General features: G+C 40.3%; 2 protein-coding genes across 7 annotated transcripts in view; one reads left to right on the forward strand and one right to left on the reverse strand.

The window, feature by feature from the left end:
* NUDT6 (nudix hydrolase 6) overlaps window positions 1-16437 on the reverse strand; it is a 67197-nt gene extending 50760 nt beyond the window's left edge. The window contains exons 1-3 of one of the 5 annotated variants that reach the window (XM_043902363.1): window positions 16421-16437; window positions 11431-11634; window positions 3307-3362 (exon numbers count right to left, since the gene is read on the reverse strand). Coding sequence is in view for 3 of the 5 variants with exons in the window: in XM_043902361.1 (XP_043758296.1) it covers window positions 3307-3362; window positions 11431-11634; window positions 15818-16055 (498 nt within the window). In the remaining 2 variants the exon portion in view is untranslated. Of the gene's footprint in view, window positions 1-3306; window positions 3363-11430; window positions 11635-12976; window positions 13234-14948; window positions 15497-15817; window positions 16110-16420 lie in introns of those variants that run through there. The other 4 variants (XM_043902361.1, XM_043902369.1, XM_043902362.1 and 1 more) reach the window with 4 other exon arrangements.
* A 120-nt stretch (window positions 16438-16557) lies between these two features.
* The window catches only part of SPATA5 (spermatogenesis associated 5), a 330546-nt gene continuing 325895 nt past the window's right edge, over window positions 16558-21208 (forward strand). The window contains exon 1 of one of the 2 annotated variants that reach the window (XM_043902355.1): window positions 16558-16772. In XM_043902355.1, the coding sequence (XP_043758290.1) occupies window positions 16628-16772 (145 nt within the window). In that variant the 5' untranslated portion in view covers window positions 16558-16627. The remainder of the gene's footprint in view (window positions 16773-21208) is intronic. The other variant, XM_043902354.1, reaches the window with a different exon arrangement.

The following is a 21208-nucleotide window of genomic DNA, read 5'->3' on the forward strand; positions in this document are numbered from 1 at the left end:
TAATGCTATCAAAGTGCTGCACTCAACATGTCCACAAATCTGGAAGACTTAGCAGTGGCCATAGGACTGGAAAAGGTCAATCCTCATCCCAATCCCAAGAAGGACGGTACTAAAGAATGTTCAAACCACTGGACAATTGTACTCATTTCCCATGCTAGTAAAGTAAGGCAAAGTCAAACCGCTCAGTCATGTCTGACTCTTTGCAACCCCATGAACTGTAGCCTGCCAGGCTCCTCTGTCCATAGGATTTTCAAGGCAAGAATACTGGAGTGGGTTGCCATTTAAGATCATGCTTAAAATCTTGCATGGTATGCTTCAGCATTACATGAACCAAGAACTTCCAGATATCCAAGCTGGGTTTAGAAAAGGCAGAGGAACCAGAAATCAAATTGCCAACATTTGCTGGATCATAGAGAAAGCAAAGGAATTCCCAGAAAAACATCTACCTGTTTCACTAACTACGCTAAAGCCTTGCACTGTGTGGATCATAACAAACTGTGGAAAAATCTCAAAGAGATGGGAATATTAGACCTCTTACCTCTCTCCTGAGAAACATGTTTGCAAGTCAAGAAGCAACAGTTAGAACCGTGTATGGAACAACTGGCTGGTTCAGGATTGAGAAAGGAGTATGACAAGGCTGTCTGTTGTCACCCTGTTTATTTAACTTATACACAGAGCACATCATGGGAAATGCCAGGCTGGATGTTACAACCTAGAGTCAAGATTGGCAGGAGAAACATCAACTACCTCATGTATGCAGATGATACCACTCTAATGGCAAAAAGCAAAGAGGAACTAAAGAACCTCTTGATGAGGGTGAAGGAGGAAATTGAAAAAGCCTGCTTAAAAGTAAATACCCTAAAAACTAAGATCATGGCATCTGGCCCCATCACTTCATGGCAAGTAGAAGGGGAAAGGATGGAAGAAGTAAAAGACATCCTCTTCTTGGGCTCTAAAATCACTGCGGATGGGGACTGGAGTCATGAAATCAGAAGACAAATGCTTCTTGGCATGAAAGGTATGACAAGCCTAGATAGTGTATTGAAAAGCAAAGATATCCCTTTGCTGACAAAGGTCCATATAGTTAAGGTTATAGTCTTTCCAATGACCATATATGGTTGTGAGAGTTGAACCATAGAGAAGGCAGAGTGCAGAAGAATTGATGCCTTTGAACTGTGGTGCTGAAGACTCTTGAAGAGTCCCTTGGACAGCAAGAAGATCAAACCAGTCTGTCTTAAAGGAAATCAACCCTGAATATTCACTGGAAGGACTGATGCTGAAGCTACAATATTTTGGTCACCTGATGCGAACAGTCGACTCACTGGAAAAGACCTTGGATGCTGCGAAAGATCGAAGGCAGAAGAAGGTGTCAGAGGATGAGATGGCTGGATGGCACCACTGATGCAATGGATATGAACTTGGGCAAACTCTGGGAGATGGTGTGGGACAGGGAGGCCTGGCCTGCTGCAGTTCATGGGGTGGCAAAGAGTCGGACAGAACTGGGCAACTGAACAACAGCAAAAACAGAGCCCTTAGACCCCAGGGCTGGGTCTCCTCAGGCCAAACAACTAACAAGGAGGGAGCACAACTCCACCCATAAGCAGATAATTGGATAAAAGATTTACCAGCAAGGTCCTACCCACCAGAGCAAGACAGAAGAAGTAAGAAGAACCACAGTTCATGAGAGCTAGAACAAAAACCATATTAAAGAAAGCTAATCAGGATGAAAAAGCAGAAATTTATGTCCCAGAGGAAGGGACAAGATAAAACCCCCCCAAAAACAACTAAATGAAGGAGATAGGCAACCTCCCAGAAAAAGAATTCAAGACTCTCACTTAGATTTGATGGAGAAATCAAGCTTTCCAGACAAGTAAAGTTAAGAGAATTCAGCACCACCAAACCAGCTTTACCATAAATGTTAAAGGAACTTTCTAGGCAGTAAACAGAAGAGAAGGAAAAGACCTACAGAAAATAAACCCAAAACAATTAAGAAAATGGTAATAGGATCATATATATCAATAATTATCTTAAAGGTAAATGGATTAAATGTATCAAACAAAAGACATACACTGGCTGGGTCAATGAAAACATGTGCATGTATGCACTTTCACTTACCACATCACTCTGCTTGACACCCCCAAACTGTATGTAATTATTCTATTGTTAGATTAATCATGTTTCCATTATGGTTTGCAATTGTAATTATCTTTTATTTTTTGTCTGGCTATTGACTGTGAAGACTGATCAAAATATTTTACAGGTGTGATTATGTAACTATTACTCACTTAATACTGTTGTATCATGATTGGTCAACAGAAAATATAATAGAATTCTGTATCACCAAAGCTACCATTTAATAGAAAAACCTGTAAAAAGATGTGGTACATATATATATACACATAATAGAATACTACTCATCCATAAAAAAAGAACAAGACAGGGCTTCCCTGGTTGTCCAGTGGTTAAGAATCTGCCTTGCAATGCAAGGGACACTGGCTTGACCTCTGGTACTGAAGGGTCCCATATGCTGTGGAGCTGCCGAGCCCGTGTGGAACAATAATGAGCCAGCACTCTGGAGCCTGCAAGCTGCAACATGCTACAACTACTGAAGCCTGAGCACTGGACCTGTGCTCTGTAACAAGAGAAGCCACCTCAATGAGAAGGCTGCACACTACAATGCAAAGTAGCCCCTGCTCAGAACAACTGAAGAAAGCCTGCATGCAGCAATGAAGATCCACCACAGTCAAAAGATTAAATAACCTTTGGGAAAAAAAAAGAATGAAATAATGCTACTTGCAGCAACATGAATGGAACTAGAGATTATCACACTACGTAAAGTCAGAAAGATAAATACTATATGCTATCATTCATATGTGGATTCTAAAATATGATACAAACTGATCTATGAAACTGAAACAGAATCATGGACATACAGAACAAACTGGTGGTTGCCACAGGGGAGGCGGTTGGGGGAGAGATGGAGATTGGAGTTAGCAGATGTATGCTTTTATACATACAATGAATAAACAACTAGGCTCTACTTTATAGCACAAGGAACTATACTCAATATCCTTTGATAAACTTTAATGGAATAGACAAAAAAGAAATGTGTATGTATGTATAATTGAATCACTGCTACACAGCAGAAATTAACACACTGTAAATCAACCATATGTCAATAAAAATACTGACTGCAGTAAATTAAAAAATCTATAATTTTTTAAGCAAATCAAAGTTTCCACACATTATTTTTCTCTACACAGAAGTAAACATTTAGAAAGAAACTATAAAGAAGAAGCAACTTACTTTATTTCGATCTTGGACGACCAGTATTTTTCCAGTATTTTCATCAAATACAGCTCCTGTTGGGGGAAAAAGATAATCGAGAAATATGAATTTCCTTCACCTCAGATTACTCCCACACTATTACCTGTGGTCATCTGAAGGCCTAGTTCAAATAACCACCTCATCCATGAAGAGTTAACTTCAGTAAGAAACCAATTGCTCAGTCATCTTGGGTCTTTTAATGGCTGAAAGTAACAACGATGGTTCTAGCATATGCTATCTTACAGAATAATCATTTGTATCTCCTTCTCTAGATCATCTATTCCTGATGATACAGTTAAAATATTCTTTCTATTAAGCATTTAGTGTCCAATTTTAAGTGCTTAAAAATATCCATTGAATCAATGGATTGATTTTTCCATTCTGATATTTATTCCTTGAATCACTATGTATAAACATGATCCAAATCTCAAATATCTCAACATTCAGTTCAAGACTCTTCCTTAAAGTCACTTAAATTCCCTTATCACATTATGTACACAACTTTATAACTTACCAATATGTTGCTACAGAATACTTTTTAATCAACAGTTTATATTTTTAAAGTTCTAGACCATTTCTTTGATTTATTCATTCAACATATACACTGCCCAGCACACTAGGCATTTTGCTAGATATTAGGGGCACAAAAATTAGTTTTTTCTGTCCTTGGGTAATGCTAGGTCAAAAATAAAAATGACAACTTTAATGATCCAGAGCTTCCCTGATAGCTCAGTTGGTAAAGAATCCACCTGCAATGCAGGAGGCCCGGGTTCGATTCCTGGGTCGGGAAGATCTGCTGGAGTAGGGATAGACTACCCACTCCAGTATTCTTAGGCTTCCCTTGTGGCTCAGCTGGTAAAGAATCTGCCTGCAATATGGGAGACCTGGGTTTGATCCCTAGGTTGGGAAGATACCCTGGAGAAGGGAAAGGCTACCCACTCCAGTATTCTGGCCTGGAGAATTCCAGACTGCAGTCCATGGGGTCACAGAGTCAGACACTACTGAACAACTTTCACGTAAAGATCTGCATTTTCTTTAAAGGCTATAATTTAAACATTATTTGTATTTATATAATGTAGGAAGATATTGTTAAAAATATATTTTCTATTCATTCATTCAATATTAATTGAGCTCCTATATATACTACATGTAGGTTCTATATTTATAGTACATGAATTGAGATCTTTTTTTGTGTCAGGCACTTTTCCAATTGCTAAGGATACAGTCTCAAAGAATCATACACAACCGAGCAACTGAACCACAAGGATACAGTGGTGAACAAAATGCCCTATCATTATGAGGCTCTTATTCTGAGGCTGGTACGAGAAGGTTACAAATGAAAAATAAATTATGTAGAACATGTGTGCAAGCTAAGCTGATTCAGTAGTGTCTGATTTTTTGCGACCCTATGGACTGTAGCCACCAGGTTCCTCTGCCCATGGGATTCTCCAGGCAAAAACACTGAAGTGGGTTGCCATTTCCTACTCCAGGGTATCTTTCCCACCCAGGGATAGAACCTCTGTTACTTCTCCTGCATTGGCAGGTGGATTATTTACCACTAGCGCCACCTGGTGATGGTAGTCACTTGGTCGTGTAGTACTCTGCAATCCCATGGACTGTGGCCCACCAGGCGCTTCTGTCCATGCAATTATCCAGGGAAGGATACTGGAGTCAGTTGCCATTTCCTACTCCAGAGGATCTTCCTGATCCAGGGATTGAACCCAAATCTCCTGTGTCTCCTGCCTGGCAGGTGAATTCTTTACCACTGCACCACCTGGGAAGCTCATATAGAACATGCTGCTGCTGCTGCTAAGTCACGTCAGTGAGTTGGTAATAAATATTACAGATACAATACAGTAGGGGATAGATATATGCAACAAACGGAAGAATTTTCTCTGAAATTTAAACATCCCATTTTAGCACTTCAAAGTCAAGAAAGAAAACCACAAAGTGAGATAATTAACATTAATGTTGGCTTCTATTAGAAAATATAAACTATACTTGGTTGAGTGGGCCCTAGGAAGCATTACTACAAACAAAGCTAGTAGCAGTGATGGAATTCCAGATGAGCTATTTAAAATCCTAAGAGATGATGCTGTTAAAGTGCTGCACTCAACATGCCAGCATATTTGGAAAACAGCAGTGGCCACAGGACTAGAAAAGGTCAGTTTCACTCCAATTCCAAAGAAGAGCAATGCCAAAGAATGTTCAAACCACCATACAATTTCACTCATTTCACATCCTAGCAAGGTAATGCTCCAAATCTTTCAGGCTAAGCTTCAACAGTATGTGAACTGAAAACTTCTGTTATGTACAAGGTGGATTTAGAAAAGGCAGCAGAACCAGCCATCAAATTGCCAAAATCCACTGGATCATAGAAAAAGGGAATTCCAGAAAAACATCTACTTCTGCTTCACTGACTACGCTAAAACCCTTGACTGTGTGGATCACAACAAACTGTGGAAAATCCTTAAAGAGATGGGAATACCAGACCACCTAACCTGCCTCCTGAGAAATCTGTATGCAGGTCAAGAAACAACAGTTAGAACTGGACATGGAACAATGGACTGGTTCAAAATGGGGAAAGGAGTATGTTAAGGCTATATACTGTTACCCTGCTTATTTAACTTATATACAGTGTACATCATGTGAAATGCCAGGATGGATGAAGCACAAGCTGGAATCTAAGATTGAGGGTGAAATATCAACAACCTCAGATATGCAGATGATACCAGTTTAATGGCAGACAGTGAAGAGCTAAAGAGCCTCTTGAGGAGCATGCAAGAGGAGTGTGAAAAAGCTGGTTTAAAACTCAACATTTGAAAAACTAAGATCATGGCATCCCATCCCATAACTTCATGGCAAACAGCTGGGGAGAAAGTAGAAACAGTGGCAGATTTTATTTTCTTGGGCTTCAAAATCACTGTTGATGGCAACTATAGGCATGAAATTAAAAGATGCTTGCTCCTTGGAAGAAAGCTATACAAACCTAGAGAGCATATAAAAAGCAGAGACATCACTTTGCTGACAAAAGTCTGTATAGTCAAAGCTATGGTTTTTTCCAGTAGTCATGTACAGGTGTCAGCACTGGACCACAAAGAAGGCTCAACACCAAAGAATTGATGCTTTTGAACTGTAGTGCTGGAAAAGACCCTCACAGTCCCTTGGACTGCAAGGAGATCAAACCAGTCAATCCTAAAGGAAATCAACCCTGAATACTCATTGGACAGACTGATGCTGGAGCTCTAATATTCTGGCCAGCTGATACAAACAGCCAACTCATTGGAAAAGACCCTGGATGCTGGGAAAGATTGAGGGCAGGAGGAGAAGGGGGTGACAGAGGATGAGATGGCTGGATGACATCAATGACTCAATAAGACATGAGTTTGAGCAAACTGCAGGAGACAGTGAAGGACAGGGAAGCCTGAAGTGCTCTAGTCCATGGCGTCACAAAGAGTTGGAAATATCTTAGCAACTTAACAACAAATAATTTAACTGGACTTTACATGAGTTGAATGCCAAAGAAATACCAAGAAAATCTACTCTTAATTTTTGTTAATTTGTCATTACACAAATCAAACTTTTCCCTGCTGCTGCTGCTAAGTCGCTTCAGTCGTGTCTGACTCTGTGCGACCCCACAGACGGTAGCCCACCAGGTTACATCGTCCCTGGGATTCTCCAGGCAAGAATATTGGAGTGGGCTGCCATTTCCTACTCCAATGAATGAAAGTAAAAAGTGAAAGTGAAGTCGCTCAGCTAGCTGTGTCCGACTCTTCGAGACCCCATGGATTGCAGCCTACCAGGCTGGCTCCTCCATCCATGGGATTTTCCAGGCAAGAGTACTGGAGTGGGGTGCCATTGCCTTCTCGGGAACTCTTCCCTGGTTCACTATAAACATGAGGCGAAAACAGCACTGTTAAACACAATGTGAGCGACCTCTGCTGGTCACAACATAGAAGCTAAGTAAACCCAAAGAAACAGTGAAAACAGGGAAACAGTGGAAACAACAGACTATTTTGGGGGGCTCCAAAATCACTGCAGATAGTGACTGCAGCCATGAAATTAAAATACATTTGCTCCTTGGAAGAAAAGTTTGACCAACCTAGACAGCATATTAAGCAGAGACATTACTTTGCCAACAAAGGTCCATCTAGTCAAAGCTATGGTTTTTCCAGTGGTCATGTATGGATGTGAGAGTTGGACTATAAAGAAAGCTGAACACCGAAGAATTGATGCTTTTGAACTGTGGTGGTGGAGAAGACTCTTGAGAGTCCCTTGGACTGCAAGGAGATCCAACCAGTCCATCCTAAAGGAGATCAGTCCTGAATATTCATTGGAAGGACTGATGCTAAAGCTGAAAGTCCAATACTTTGGCCACTTGATGTGAAGAGCTGACTCATTTGAAAAGACCCTGATGCTGGGGAAAGATGGACGGTGGGAGGAAAAGGGGATGACAGAGGATGAGATGGTTGGATGCCATCACTAACTCAATGGACATGAGTTTGAGTAAACTCCGGGAGTTGGGGATGGACAGGCAGGCCTGGCATGCTGCAGTTCATGGGGTCATAGAGAGTCAGACATGACTGAGTGACTGACTGAAGTGAACTGAAACCCAAAGAGATTAGGGATTCAATTATCATATTATGATGACTAGACAGGTACTATACTATTTTTAATAAAAATCCTGTGTGTGGTATAGTTTTGAGTGCCCAACTTCTCAAAGCCTTAAAATGATGTCCTTTCTGGGTCACAAGCAGGTACTCTCGCTGTCCAATACTGTACCTTCACCACACAACTGCCTTTTCAGAAGGCTGACATTACCATTTGAAGATCTATCCAACCATTCATTCAAGAAATATTTATTGAGGACCTAGGTTATACCAGACACTGTATTTTTGCAAGCATGCTCAGCTGTATCCACCTCTTTGCAACTCCATGGATTGCAGCCTGCCAGGCTTCTCTGTGCATGGAATTCCCCAGGCAAGAATACTGGATTGGGTTGCCATTCCCTTCTCCAGGGTATCTTCCTGGCCCAGGAATCAAACTTGTGTCTTCTGTGTCTCCTGCATTGGCAGGCAAATTCTTTACCACTGTGCCACCCGGGAAGCTTGACACTGTGTTTAGTCTGAGGATTAAGAGGTAAACAAGACATAAAATATTTGCCTTCCTGGACTTCACATTATTGTTGGGACAATTAAGGACATGATAATTTCAAATTGTGATAAGTTCTACAAACAAAAAAAAGCTGGGAACTTCCCTGGTGGTCCAGTGGCTAAGACTCCATGCTCCCAATACAGAGGGCTTGGGTTTGATCCCTGGTGGGGGAACTAGATCCCACATGCCACAACTAAGGCTTCGCACGCTGCAACTAAGACCTGGCATGGCCAAATAAATAAATTAAAAAAAAAAAAAAAAACAGAGCTGGATAAAGGATGATGAGATTGGCAGGTGGGAGGACTATTTTATGCAGGAAGGTCAGAAACTTTTCTGAGGAGATATTTCAGCTCTAAAGAGCTCAATACACAAAGCCCTCTGGAAGAGCACTGCAGGAAGAGAAGCCAGTAGGTTTAAAAGCTCAGAGACAGATAGAAGCTTGCTGTTTGAAGACAGTAGGAAAGCCATAGCTCACTCCATTGCAATGTAGAGGAGGAAAGATTTTTTTCCCTTTACTTACTTCAGCTCTGTGTCTGAGACCTGAGCTGAATTGACATATGACAGATTAATGGATAAGAAATATGTACATTTCATTTGGTGTTAATATTACCATGTGGCCTGGGTGGAGGTCTCCACAGAAATGAAAACCTCCTCAAAGTGTTTAGACCCAGGGGCTTATATACCATTCTAGGAAAGAGGGAAAAATTGTGCAGAAATGACAAAAGAAAGAGGGCTTTGTTCTAGGGGCGGTAAACGGTAAAAAAAAAAAAAAAAAAAAGTGCCAAGGAATTAACTATATGGGGAAACTAGCAGAATATAATGGTTGTTTTCATAAGGTTTGTACTGATGGTAAAGAATCTGTCCGTACTGCGGGAGACACCAGTTCGATCCCTGGGTTGGAAAGATCCCTTAGAGAAGGAAATGGCAACCTACCCCAGTATTCAGGCCTGGAGGATTCCATGGACAGAGGAACCTGGAGGGCTACAGTCCACGGGGTTGCAAAGAGTCAGACATGACTGAGTGATTAACACCTTTTTTACCTGTTATCTCATAAGGTTTGTACAGATTTATCTCAATGTCAACTTCCCATCTCTGGTGATAATGTTCTCCTCTTTATGATAGAAAAAATTTATGCCCTGCTTTTAGGTAGAAAGGGTCAGGCAGAGAGCCCTTCCTGCTATCTCTCAATTGTCTTCACTTTGGCATATTTGAGGGTGGTATGTTCTGACTTCCTTAACCAGCTACATCTTGTAGCTTTTAACAAAAAAATGTCAACTATGTTCTCTTCATCTAAAAAAAACTGTATCTTTCTAGAAAAATGTCTTACAGTATCTTCTGACCCCTATGGCCACTTCAAATCCTGGTTATTCTTCAAAACTCTGGTCAAGTTCCAGATCTCTCATCCCCTAAACTCCTATGGCATATCTTAACCATAATATATAGTACTTATTTATAAACAAGTTCTTCATAGGTGATTCTATATGCATGTATTACCAGTTCTCTAGTACTAACTGGAAACTCTAATTTGAAAGTCTGTACCAATGAGCTGATAATTATGTCTTTCTTAAGCAGTGTAAGACTGTCATCAAATTTTCAAGGGGTCTTTTGAAGCAGAGATGAATGGAAAGCTGAATTGCCTCTATTTGCTACAGGGTAGTGAGACCGTGGACAGAGAAAACACTAGAAATCCTTGAACAACTCCTTAGAAGACTCTGAAGATGAGAACTACCTTTCAAAACTTACTAATTATATGAAGGCAAATGATGCTATTATTAATAAATTACAATACACATTACTGCCTTGTAATAAATTAGAAGGATTCTTTCCTATTTTCATTTTTCTGAAAACCTGAGAGTTTTCTTAACCCTTGTTCTCAAAGGGTCATCCTAGAGAACCAGCATCAATACCAGCAGCTGCAGCTGCAGAGAATTTATTTGAATGGCAATTTTCGGGCCCTACCTCAGATCAAATGAATTAAAAACTCCTGAGGCTGGGGCCCAGCAATCTGCTTCAACAACCCCTCCAGGTGATTCTGATGTACTCTATAGTCTTACCTGGAAAATTCCGTGGACAGAAGAGCCTGGCGGACTACAGTCCATGGAGTCAGAGAGTCAGATACGAGTGTGTAAGCATGTGCACACACAATTTGAGAATTCCTGTCTTAACTCAAAGCACTCAAGCTAACCACTGACTTCAAAATTCTTTATTTAAATTATACTATTTTCACAACTGTTTGGCACAATGACTTCCTTAAGTCAAATATCTTTAAGAAGTAATGGCCAACCAACATAATACTGCAATTTTCCTTACTAACACATATATATGGAATCTAAAAAGTAAATAAATTTTTTAAAAAAGTCATGTTCAAATCACTGAGAAACTGGTTTGCTTTACCTTAAATTCAACTTTACAGTTTTATTAAATCACACAATTCATACTAACATGCTGTACCATAATGAAATGATCTATTCCTGGATCCCAATTAACTATTCCTCCTTCAGCAGTGAAGTTCAAATGTCTGTGTAAAACATGTTCAAACATATCCTTTGGAAAACTAAACTTGCTTGTTCTCTGTGCTGCCCTCTGCTGATTCATAAGGCAAACTTCATCTCTTTAAAGCACTAGCGCTCCAGTTGGAAGGAAGATAATCATTTAATCAAATTATTCATTCCACATGAATAAAGTGTGGCTCAGATGGTAAAGAGCCTGCCTGCAATGTGGGAGACCCGGGTTCAATTCCTGGGTAGGGAAGAGTCCCCTGGTGAAGGGAATGGCAACCCACTCCAGTGTTCTTGCCTTGAAAATCCTATGGACGGAGGAGCCTGGCGGGCTATAGGCCATGGGGTCGCAAAGAGTCGGACACGACCGAGCAACTTCACTTTCAGCTGGAAGAAGAAATGAGGTAGCCCTCTAACAGTTGATTCTGATTATCTTCAGTTTGAGACTGACCTGCAACTCCCACTTGATGTGTAGCGTATCCTGGTAACCTGCTGGGCCCATCTCCCAGCCACAGAGACAGCACAGATGAATTCAATTCCGCGTGGTGAAAGCAGAAGCCCAGGGAAGCGGCAGGGGCAATAAATCGACTCTGGAGGATGGGAATGTGCAGCCACACTGCTACCTTACCTTCTGATCTCCATTTCTGTACTGCAGCTGAAACGCAGAAAACAGACATCTATAAATATTTTCCAGAGAGAAAACTGGAATAAATTAAAACTCATCTCTGGGTGTCACTTCCTCCAGTAAGTCATATTTAAGCTCCACTTGGTGGGTGGTGGTGGAGGGGGTGAGGGGGGATCCCATAAATGTCCTGTTAACATACCTCAGCAGCATAATTTCCCCACCATTTCTTAAAAATGAAGTCAATATAGCGATGATCTTTATACATCATCTGACAATACCTGACATACAATTGGTGCTCAATAATTGTAGAACGCACAAACCTATTTAAATTACTGTTCCAATGCTGTTCTTTTTAACAATGAGTTTTAGTCTTTATAAATGATTACCAAGAGCTTTTATTTACTGTCTCAAATATGTATGTGGTTTTTTTGGTTTATACATTTTGAGGTGGTTAAAAATTAACTTTGCTTTTAAATAATGTATGGTAGTTCTAGAAAAATTTGAAAATAAAAATAAATCAAAACTTCACATTAGCATACAGAGAAATTTAAAATTTTGACACTTTTTCCATGAATATAATTTTGGAATTGACATACCACATATAATTTACATGTTTCTTTTTTTCTTTTACAATAGATTATAGACATTTTGTTACCATTAAAATTCTTTAACAAGCATTTTTAATGACTGCATAATTTTCCTCATACATTTAGGTGTACCACAAATTACTTAACTAACCTAATTTTGGACATGTAGGTTGTTTGTAATCTTACCTTATATTATTAATTATACCATGACAAACATTAAAATATATTTTTGGTCTTTGACTTTAAATTCTCTTACTTTGATACTTAAGATTGAGTTGGGGGAAAAAGATGCTAACATTTATCTGGCCCTTACTAAAATCCAGACATTTTAGATACAGTATTTTAAGTTCTCACAACACAAAAGGCAAGTATGGTCACCGCTAACTTTATAGGTAAAGAAATGAATACTTAACAATTTTAGAAAAACTTTTCAGATCCCTTTCTCTATCCACCATCTCGGTCTTTACATTAATCCTACAAAATGTGTGTGGAGAGAGCGGAAAAGACTGTATCATTTATTTAATGGTTAGATTCCATTCCCTCCTCTTCCACAGCCTCTGAGGTAAGCATCTCCCTGTTAAGGACCATTGTTTCTCTACTCTTGCAAAGTCAGTGTGACTAACACAGTGACAAACAACTTGGGGCCCTAATAGACTTCTTGATTTGGGGCTATGGGGTCCTGTCACATCCTTCTCATATCGAACTTTCTCTGGTATCTTCTTAAAAACTGACATAGTTACATAAAGTGAAATGCATAAATCCTAAGCGAACATTTGAGTTTTGACCTATGCATTCACTTGTGTAGTCCACATTCCAGTCAGGATTACAGAAGATTTTGATCACCACAGGAAGTTCCCAAGTCTTCCTTTCCAATCACTCCAGTCAAGGGAAAAAGCTGAAGCTCTGAAAGTTCATGAAAAAAAAGTTCTGAAAAAGCTGAAGCCACTTGTTTACTATTTTTTATCTTCACACTCTGACTTGGAGAATCTGTCCACTCCCACTGCTTCAGCTAACTATATAATGCTGCTTGCCCAGTCCTGATCTCACTGAACACTGAATTTTGCTGCTCTCCAGCTGCTTTCATATTCTGAAAGCTGCTGCTTCAAACTTCATACCTGTATTCAAAACTGACTCCTATAGCCATCCTCAAGTAGTTTTTATTTACCGGTATACTTCTGGCTCCAATGCTTAAAGTCTAAGAATCATTTAAAAAAAATTTTTCCCCCTCTTTTTTTTTGCTAATAAACTTTAATTTTTCCTCCTGTCCCTCATTACTTAGCTCAAATATATCCTTCAAAGTGAGTTCACATACCACCTCTTTTGACAATAAGCTTTCCCTAAATGCTTTCCAAATGTGAACTTAACTCCTCTAATAGATTTACTAGAACTTACTACACAATGCCTAATGACATCTTTTGTCATTTATTTTTCTAATCCTAATATTCTGTGGGCAGAGGAGCCTGGCAGGCTACAGTCCATGGGGTTGCAAAGAGTTGGACATGACTGAGCATGCACACACACAATATTTTGTGCATCTGCAATCCTCCAGGTTAACATGATTTTATGCTTGGGCTCAATTCACATTTATTAAATGACTGGCTGTGTAAAGTCACAAAGCTAGTGAGTGGCATAGCAAAGATCAGAATCAGCGTTATTTCCCCACTCACACAGATATTTGTGAAGCTTAACAACACAAATATGTCTTCACCTAAATTTAGTTTATAACAGGAACAGTAAAAAGAATAGACCTCACGTCCAAAGGTGCAAAACAACTATTGCTAATACATTATATACAATCAGTTCTATTTGCTTGAAAAGAACAGATTTAGACTTCCTATCAGGCTTTCTTCTCAGATTATTTATTTGTTTCTTTTTACAGGCAACATCATTCAGTTTTGTTTGACTCAATAACAAAAAACCAGCAATGGTTCTTATAGTGCAGCAAGAACAACTTCTAGAGCCAGGAGAAGTTAATCTGTCAGTACCATCATCTTTGAAATGTGGATAATAATAGTACCTACCTCATAGGTTATAAGGACTAAATGAGTTAATAATTTTGAAGTCCTTAAAACAGTATCCAGCACTTAGTGAGTGTACTAGGATTTTATTAAAAAGTATGTAATGTAAGACTTCAGAGTTTATAAATTAGTCTCATGTAATTTATCTTTGATCACCACACCTATCCAGTAAAGTAACTAGAGCTGGCATTATTCACATAAGCAACCTAAGGGGCAGATATTTTCAGTGGTGGTTATCCTAATGCCTGGTTAAGCATGTGGCAGAACATGGGACTTGAAACCTGGTCAAAGAGAGAGCCACTCAGTCGTGTCCGACTCTTTGCAACCCCATGGACCATATAGTCCATGGAATTCTCCAGGCCAGAATACTGGAGTGGCTAGCCATTCCCTTCTCCAGGGGATCTTCCCAACCCGGGGATCGAACCCAGGTCTCCCAAGTTGCAGGTGGGTTCTTTACCAGCTGAGCCACCAGGGAAGACTGAAACCTGGATGTGACACCAAATCCAACCCACTTTCTGCTTTGCCTTCCTGATTGAGGTAGAGCTTTAATCACTAACAAGTAACAAATGTGTACAATAAACACCTGTGTCTAACCACACATATTACACAGATTTGATTCTCCTACCGTTAACCCTGTTGGCAGTTAACAATTGTTCCTGAGGAGGAGAGAAAATAAGGTGAAGGGGTAAATAGTTTCGAAATGAAGATAGTTAAAGATTAAAACAACTAGTTCAATTACATTTCCACAGATGCTCACTCGCCATATTGCTTCACAGGATAAAGATTCTGAAGTTTCCTTCTTAATGAGAGAAGAAGAATTTTCATGCCTCGCTTTCAATTTGATTGTAAGGACCCTTGGGCAGCTTGAAAAACCGGCTGCTCCACCAAATAACGGGCTCTCAAAGTGAGGTCTCCTCTATCCTAGTTATCTTTCCTATCAGTGGACTCAAGGTTCAAAAGTGATGAGTTTTCCTACCAAAGACTGAAACCACTCTATCAGTCTCCCCGGTTAATTACAAAAAGCAACCAGCTTTTTGTAAAACAGACGCAAACTAGTTCACAGTCTCCACAGCTCCTGACCCAACCTGTGTACAAAGACGACCACTCAAACCTCTCCAGCCAATTCACTGGCCACCACCTATACTAGGATGCGACAGTTTTGTCCTGGTCAAAGTGCCCGGCAGAACCAAGGGTCGGTAAATGTCAGTAAACAATAACAACTTAACATTTAATAAGCGGTAAGTATGTGGCGGAAACTGTGCGAGGCACTTGATACGCGTTATCCATTTCATCCCTCAGCAATTCCACCAGTTCCTATTACCTGGTTTTACGGATGAGAAAATGGTGGTTTACACAACTTGGCTCGAGGTTACACACTAGAAAGAAGACCTGAAACAACGGCTGCAGATGCCAGAGTCTGAACTCGTTACTGTTTCACCCAACCGCCTCAGAGACCTCCCCGCCAAGGCCACAACAACGACAGGCAGAAAACAGGTGCCGGTCACGCCTGCCCTCTCGTTCCCTCGAGCGCGACTCAGGGGTGGGGACCGCGGTTACTTCATGAGAAAGACTGAGAAGCCCGGGGAGCCTCGCACTAGGCGCACTTGCCCTGCAAGGCCCTCTGGAAGGCGATCGGGTCCAGGCGGTCCAGAGCGTCCAGCCTCCCCAGGCGCACGGAGACGCCTCCAAATCTGTCCAGCTCTCCCCGCAGCTCCTCAGCTCCGAAAGGGGGGTCCCGAGCGCAACCCGAACCGCCCGCGGACCAGCGGGGCCCTGCGCCGAGCACCGCGCGGCGGGCCAGAGCCAGCACCACACGCTGATAGCTCCCCCTGAGGAGTGGCGGCATTTTGGCGCCGATCCCCGTTCCCCACGCGGACGCTCCTTATCACTCAACCCGCGTGATCTGGCAAAGAGGGAGTTACCGTAACTTTTAGAAGAGTGCCGCCCAGCCAGTCTCAGAGTTGAGCAGGCGTTACCTCTTCGCAGAGGAGATGGCCAAGTCCAGTCGACCGGCTCCTTTCAAGAATCTGCCCAGCTCCAGGAAAGCGGGAGAAACTTTCCCACCACTGCCCTCCCACTCCAACCCACCTCAGCACCCCCCCCCCCCCAGTTTAATTTAACAGAGATTTGTTCAGGATTAGGGAAGGCGGCGGATATACGAAAAAGTCCTGTTTTTAAGGAATTTACAATCGAAAAGAGCGTTCCGTTCACCTAATCTGTTTTCCTTGGCCATTCAGGAACTCTTCAAAGACAGCGGATTCTGAAGAAGCTCGGTTCTTCTGCTCTTACTGCGCTGCACTCAGGGGATTACGGCTCGGGACGGAGCCCTGCTGGCTTCTGCCCCGGAAGTTTTTCTGTCAGAGAAGCGCGCACGTTGAGCCGGCTTTACTGCTGCTTCTCTCAGGCTGTCTACGGATCATGTCGTCCAAGAAGAACAGAAAACGGCTAAACCAAAGCGCCGAGAATGGTTCTTCCTCGGCATCTGCTGCTTCCTTTCCTGCAGGGGCCACAGCTTCTGCCGTGGCGGCCGGGACTCTGGTGGTGATTAACTTCTTAGAAAAGGGTAAAGAGTTCTGAGTGGGAGACCCGAGGCCGAGGGGGCGCCGTCTGAGAGGACCGAAAACCTAGCGATTCTGCCTTGAGGTGCAAAGGTTTTTAAAAATTGAGCGAGGCAGAAGTATGAGAGCGCAAAGTAGTCTGTAAAATACCCGAAGTCGCCTTTGCACTGGAGAAGTTAGGCAGAAATGACTTATCAGTGTCTTAGTTAAGCTTTTTTTGAAAATTGCCCTGAATTTGCACTTGAAGCAGCTTTGCGTTAAGATTAACGTCATCTCTAACTGCAAAATCGTATCTAGCGAGGATAGTATATGAAAACTCTGAAATCCATTTGTGTAACAGTGTGGATTCGTCCTCTCTAAGAGACGTTAAGGTGCCTTTAAAACCGAAAGGTGGCTTTTTTTCCCTTACCACACAGGTTCTGGTATTTCATAAATAGCTGTTAATTGTGCGCGGGCGTTAGCAGTAGGTTGGGTATTTCAGGTATATATCTTATTTACTCTTCTCAGAGTTTTGGGAGATGAGTACTATATTATTATGCTCATTTTACAGAGAAAGAAAAATTAACGCGATTCGCCCCCAGGTTACACAGGTACTAACTAAATGGCAGAGACTTTTTAGAGTCCACATGTATTTAACTCTAAAGCCATTGAGCTACAGCCCAACAACCTTGACTTGAAAGAACGTATTTAATTGGTATAGCTTTTAGCAGGCTTGACCTCGTGGCAAAAATTTATTTATGTCTGTTGCAGACCCTAAGGACAGTCTTTCAGTTGACATAGTGTTTTCAGTCTCTCTTAGGATCAGAGGACAACTTGCTCTGTCCTGCATATTCAATCCGTTTTTCGACTGGATTTTTCCCATTGGCATTTAAACCTGCTGATACTCCCTTTCATCTTAAAAGCTCCACACCCTCCATTCCCAGACTTCTTAAATGGAGCCATCTCTGCCTCCTCAGCTCTCATTTGTTCCTTAGGCCATTCCTATTTGACATCCATCCCAGGATTCCATGGAAACTGCCCTCTCCCTGATCTCTGATTATCCCCGGGTTGGTAAATCCAGTGGATGGTTTTCATTGCTTATTTACCTCAGCAGCTTTTGGTATTGCCAGCCGTTTCTGTTTTCTTGAAATACTTTATTTTTTTGACTTAAATATCATCAGACCCTCCTAGTTTTTCTCCCTCTTTTGGTTGGCACTTCATCAGTTTCCTTTGCAGGCTGCCTTCTTTCACCTAACCATCAAATATAGAAGTTCCTTTATTCTTAGCCTTAAACTCTCTTTCTCTCTATAAAAATTTTTTTTTCTTTGGCAAGTTAATCCAGTGCCCAGAGTTTTCCATTTACACACTTATGTTTAGATTTATATTTGTAATTTGTTTCTGAGTCTTGATTCAATGGTCTTCTAGACCAGTGCTTCTCATACTCTGTAGGGAAGGTTTAAAAATTCCCGACATGTCACAGATCAGCACTTTTGTAAAATACAATAAAAGTAAATTACTGGAAAAATAAGATTAAAAAAATAAATTTTTATTAGATTCAACAGATGTAAAATTACTCTGTCAAATTACAATAAAAACTACTAAATGCTATTTTCTGAGGTAAGTACCTCATCATGAACAAAGAGTTCGTGGACCACGATTTTTTTTTAACTGAAATACAGTTGATTAACAATATTAGTTTCAGTCGTATTCACTTTTAAATACATTGGGAAACGATCACCATGATGAAGTCTAGTAACCATCTGTCACTATCCAAAGTTAATATAGTATTATTGACTATATTCCTCATGCTGTGCGTTAATTCTCTGTAACTTATTTATTCAATACTTTATAACTGGAAATTTGTACTTCTTATTCCCCTTCTTGCTCAGCCACCCCCACCTTTCTCCCATTTCAGAAACACACTTCTTTGTATCTATGAATTGGTTCCTGTTTATGTTTTTGTTCTTTAGATTCCATGTGTAAGTGAAATCATATGATACTGGTCTCTCTCTGACTTATTTCACTTGGCATAATATCCTCTAGATCCATCCATGTTGTTGCAAATGGCAAGATTTCATTCTTTTTTTAAATTGCTGAGTAATATTTCAATATATATGTATAAATGTTCTTTATATATTTTGGATATTAATTCCATATCAAGTTGTCATTTGCAGATATCTTCTTTCATTCAGTAGGCAGTCTTTTTGTTTTGTTTGATGGTTTCTTTCATTGTGCAAAAGCTTTTTAGTTAGATATAATCTCATTTATTTTTGCTTTTGTTGCCTTTGCCTCAGGAGACAGATCCAAAACATATTACTAAGACTAACTTCAAGGAGTTTATTGCATTTGTTTTTTTCTAGTAGTTTTATAGTTTTGGGTCTTACATTTAAGTCTTTAATCCATCTTGAATTTTTTTTTTTTAAGAAAGTGATTCAGTTCATTTCTTTTGCGTGTAGCTGTCTAGTTTTCCCAACACCAATGACTGAGGAGTTTGTCTTTTCCGCATTATATATTCTTGCCTCCTTTGTCATTGATTTCTTGCCTATATATGTGTGGGTTCATTTCTGGGCTTTATATTCTGTTCCACTGATCTATGTATCCATTGTTGTACCACTGTCATACTGTTTCGATTACTATAATTTGAAATCAGAGAGTGTTCTACCTCCAGCTTTGTTCTTTCTCAAAATTGCATTGGCTATTCTAGTTCCATTCAAATTTACGATTATTAGTTCTACTTATGTGAAAAATGCCACTGGTATTTTGATAGGGATTGCATTGAATCTGTAGGTTGCTTTGGGTAGTATAGACATTTTAACAGCATTAATTCTTCCCCCAATTCATGAGCACAGTGTATCTTTCCATTTATTTGTGTCCTCAATTTCTTTCATCAGAATCTTATAGTTTTCAGATTATGAAGTCTGAACCTCCTTATGAAGGTGAACCTCCTTGGTTAAATTTATTCCTAGATATTTTATTATATTTGATGCAGTGATAAATGGGATTCCTTTTTTTTTTCTTCTAAATTCGTGGTCCCCACTTTGAATATAGCACTGTGCTATACCTCTTCTTTTAAATTTTTCAAAGATTTGTCAGGACTGACCTTGTGAACTGGTACTTAGTCCAACAAAACAAATGAGCTCTGTTCAGTCTTTCTCACTGTAAAATTCAGAAATCTCAGATTCACCCATGACACCTCCCTCTTAAATCTCACATTATCCAGTCCACCATCAAGTCCAGTTTACTAGCTTAAATTTTTCCCATGTTAGACTTCTGCATTCCCTTCCCACTGCTTCCACGTTAATCTCAGACACCATCCTCTTTCACCTGGACTACTACACTGATTGCTCTTTTCCAATTCCTTTTCCACTCTGCAGATAGAATGGTATTATGAAAATCCTGTCACAACTCTGCTTTTCTCTACTAACTGGCCTCCAATTACTGTCAGATTAAAGACCAGGAACTTGATACAGCCCACTGCCCTAGGTGGTGTTGACCTTCATTATGTGGCTCTCTTTTGTCTCCCACCACTCTGTCTACACTTTTCCCCACAGATGCACAGTGCTGTCTTCTGTCAAGGATCTCTGTACATGCTGTTCTCTTTAGTGAGAATTGTTTTTTTTTTTCCCCTCTTCATTTAGTTAATTTTACTCTTCCTTCAGACGGATTTAAACATTATTCCTTGAAAAAAAACATTCTTTGATTCCTCTAAGTTAGGTCTGATCCCACATTATAGGCTATCTTAGCACTCTTAGTTGTTATTTCATTGCATTAATCTTGGTTTATAATTACACAGTTATTTAGTGATTGTTTAATAGTTTGCGTTCTATTAAATTATATGTTCCATGACAAAGACTGTGTCTGCTTTTGTCCACCTTGTATCCCCAGTGCCTATTGTAGTATTTGCCTTAGAGTGGGCACGTGCTATTTGCTGAATGAACACATGAAGGGTAGATGGTTGTTTGAAATTACCTTTACTATCTCATTAGTTAATCTGCACATAAGGTGCTCAATAAATTAGTAGGGAAGTGGATGTGTGGATGTAGAGATATAAAGAACTGGAGGAATGAGGACTGGTGAAGGGAATTGTGCGGTTAACAGTTTGTAAGCAGGAAATACGATGGAAATGTATTAGAAAATAAGGCCAGTGGATGGAAATTTGAATCCATTGGTGGTGGGGAGAAATGGAAGTATTTGAGAAGTGTGTGATTTATCAAATCTTGGTTCAGGGTAGGATGGAGGGAAGAGAGAAAGAAAACTTAAAATCTTGTCAGGGACTGAGTACTTCTGCAAGGTAATTATGAAGAGGGAAGGGTAATTCATTGAGGTTTCCTTCGTAAGGAAGAGAGAATTGGCAGAAACTGAATATTACGAGGTTATCAAACAGGACACTTTGCTGTTATTGATGCGTAAACTGTGTAAGAGACCTGGTGCTCATAAGAAAGTTGAATTTCTTTTCAGTCTC

The sequence above is a fragment of the Cervus elaphus genome, chromosome 5, assembly GCF_910594005.1.
Source record: "Cervus elaphus chromosome 5, mCerEla1.1, whole genome shotgun sequence".
Taxonomy (NCBI): domain Eukaryota; kingdom Metazoa; phylum Chordata; class Mammalia; order Artiodactyla; family Cervidae; genus Cervus; species Cervus elaphus.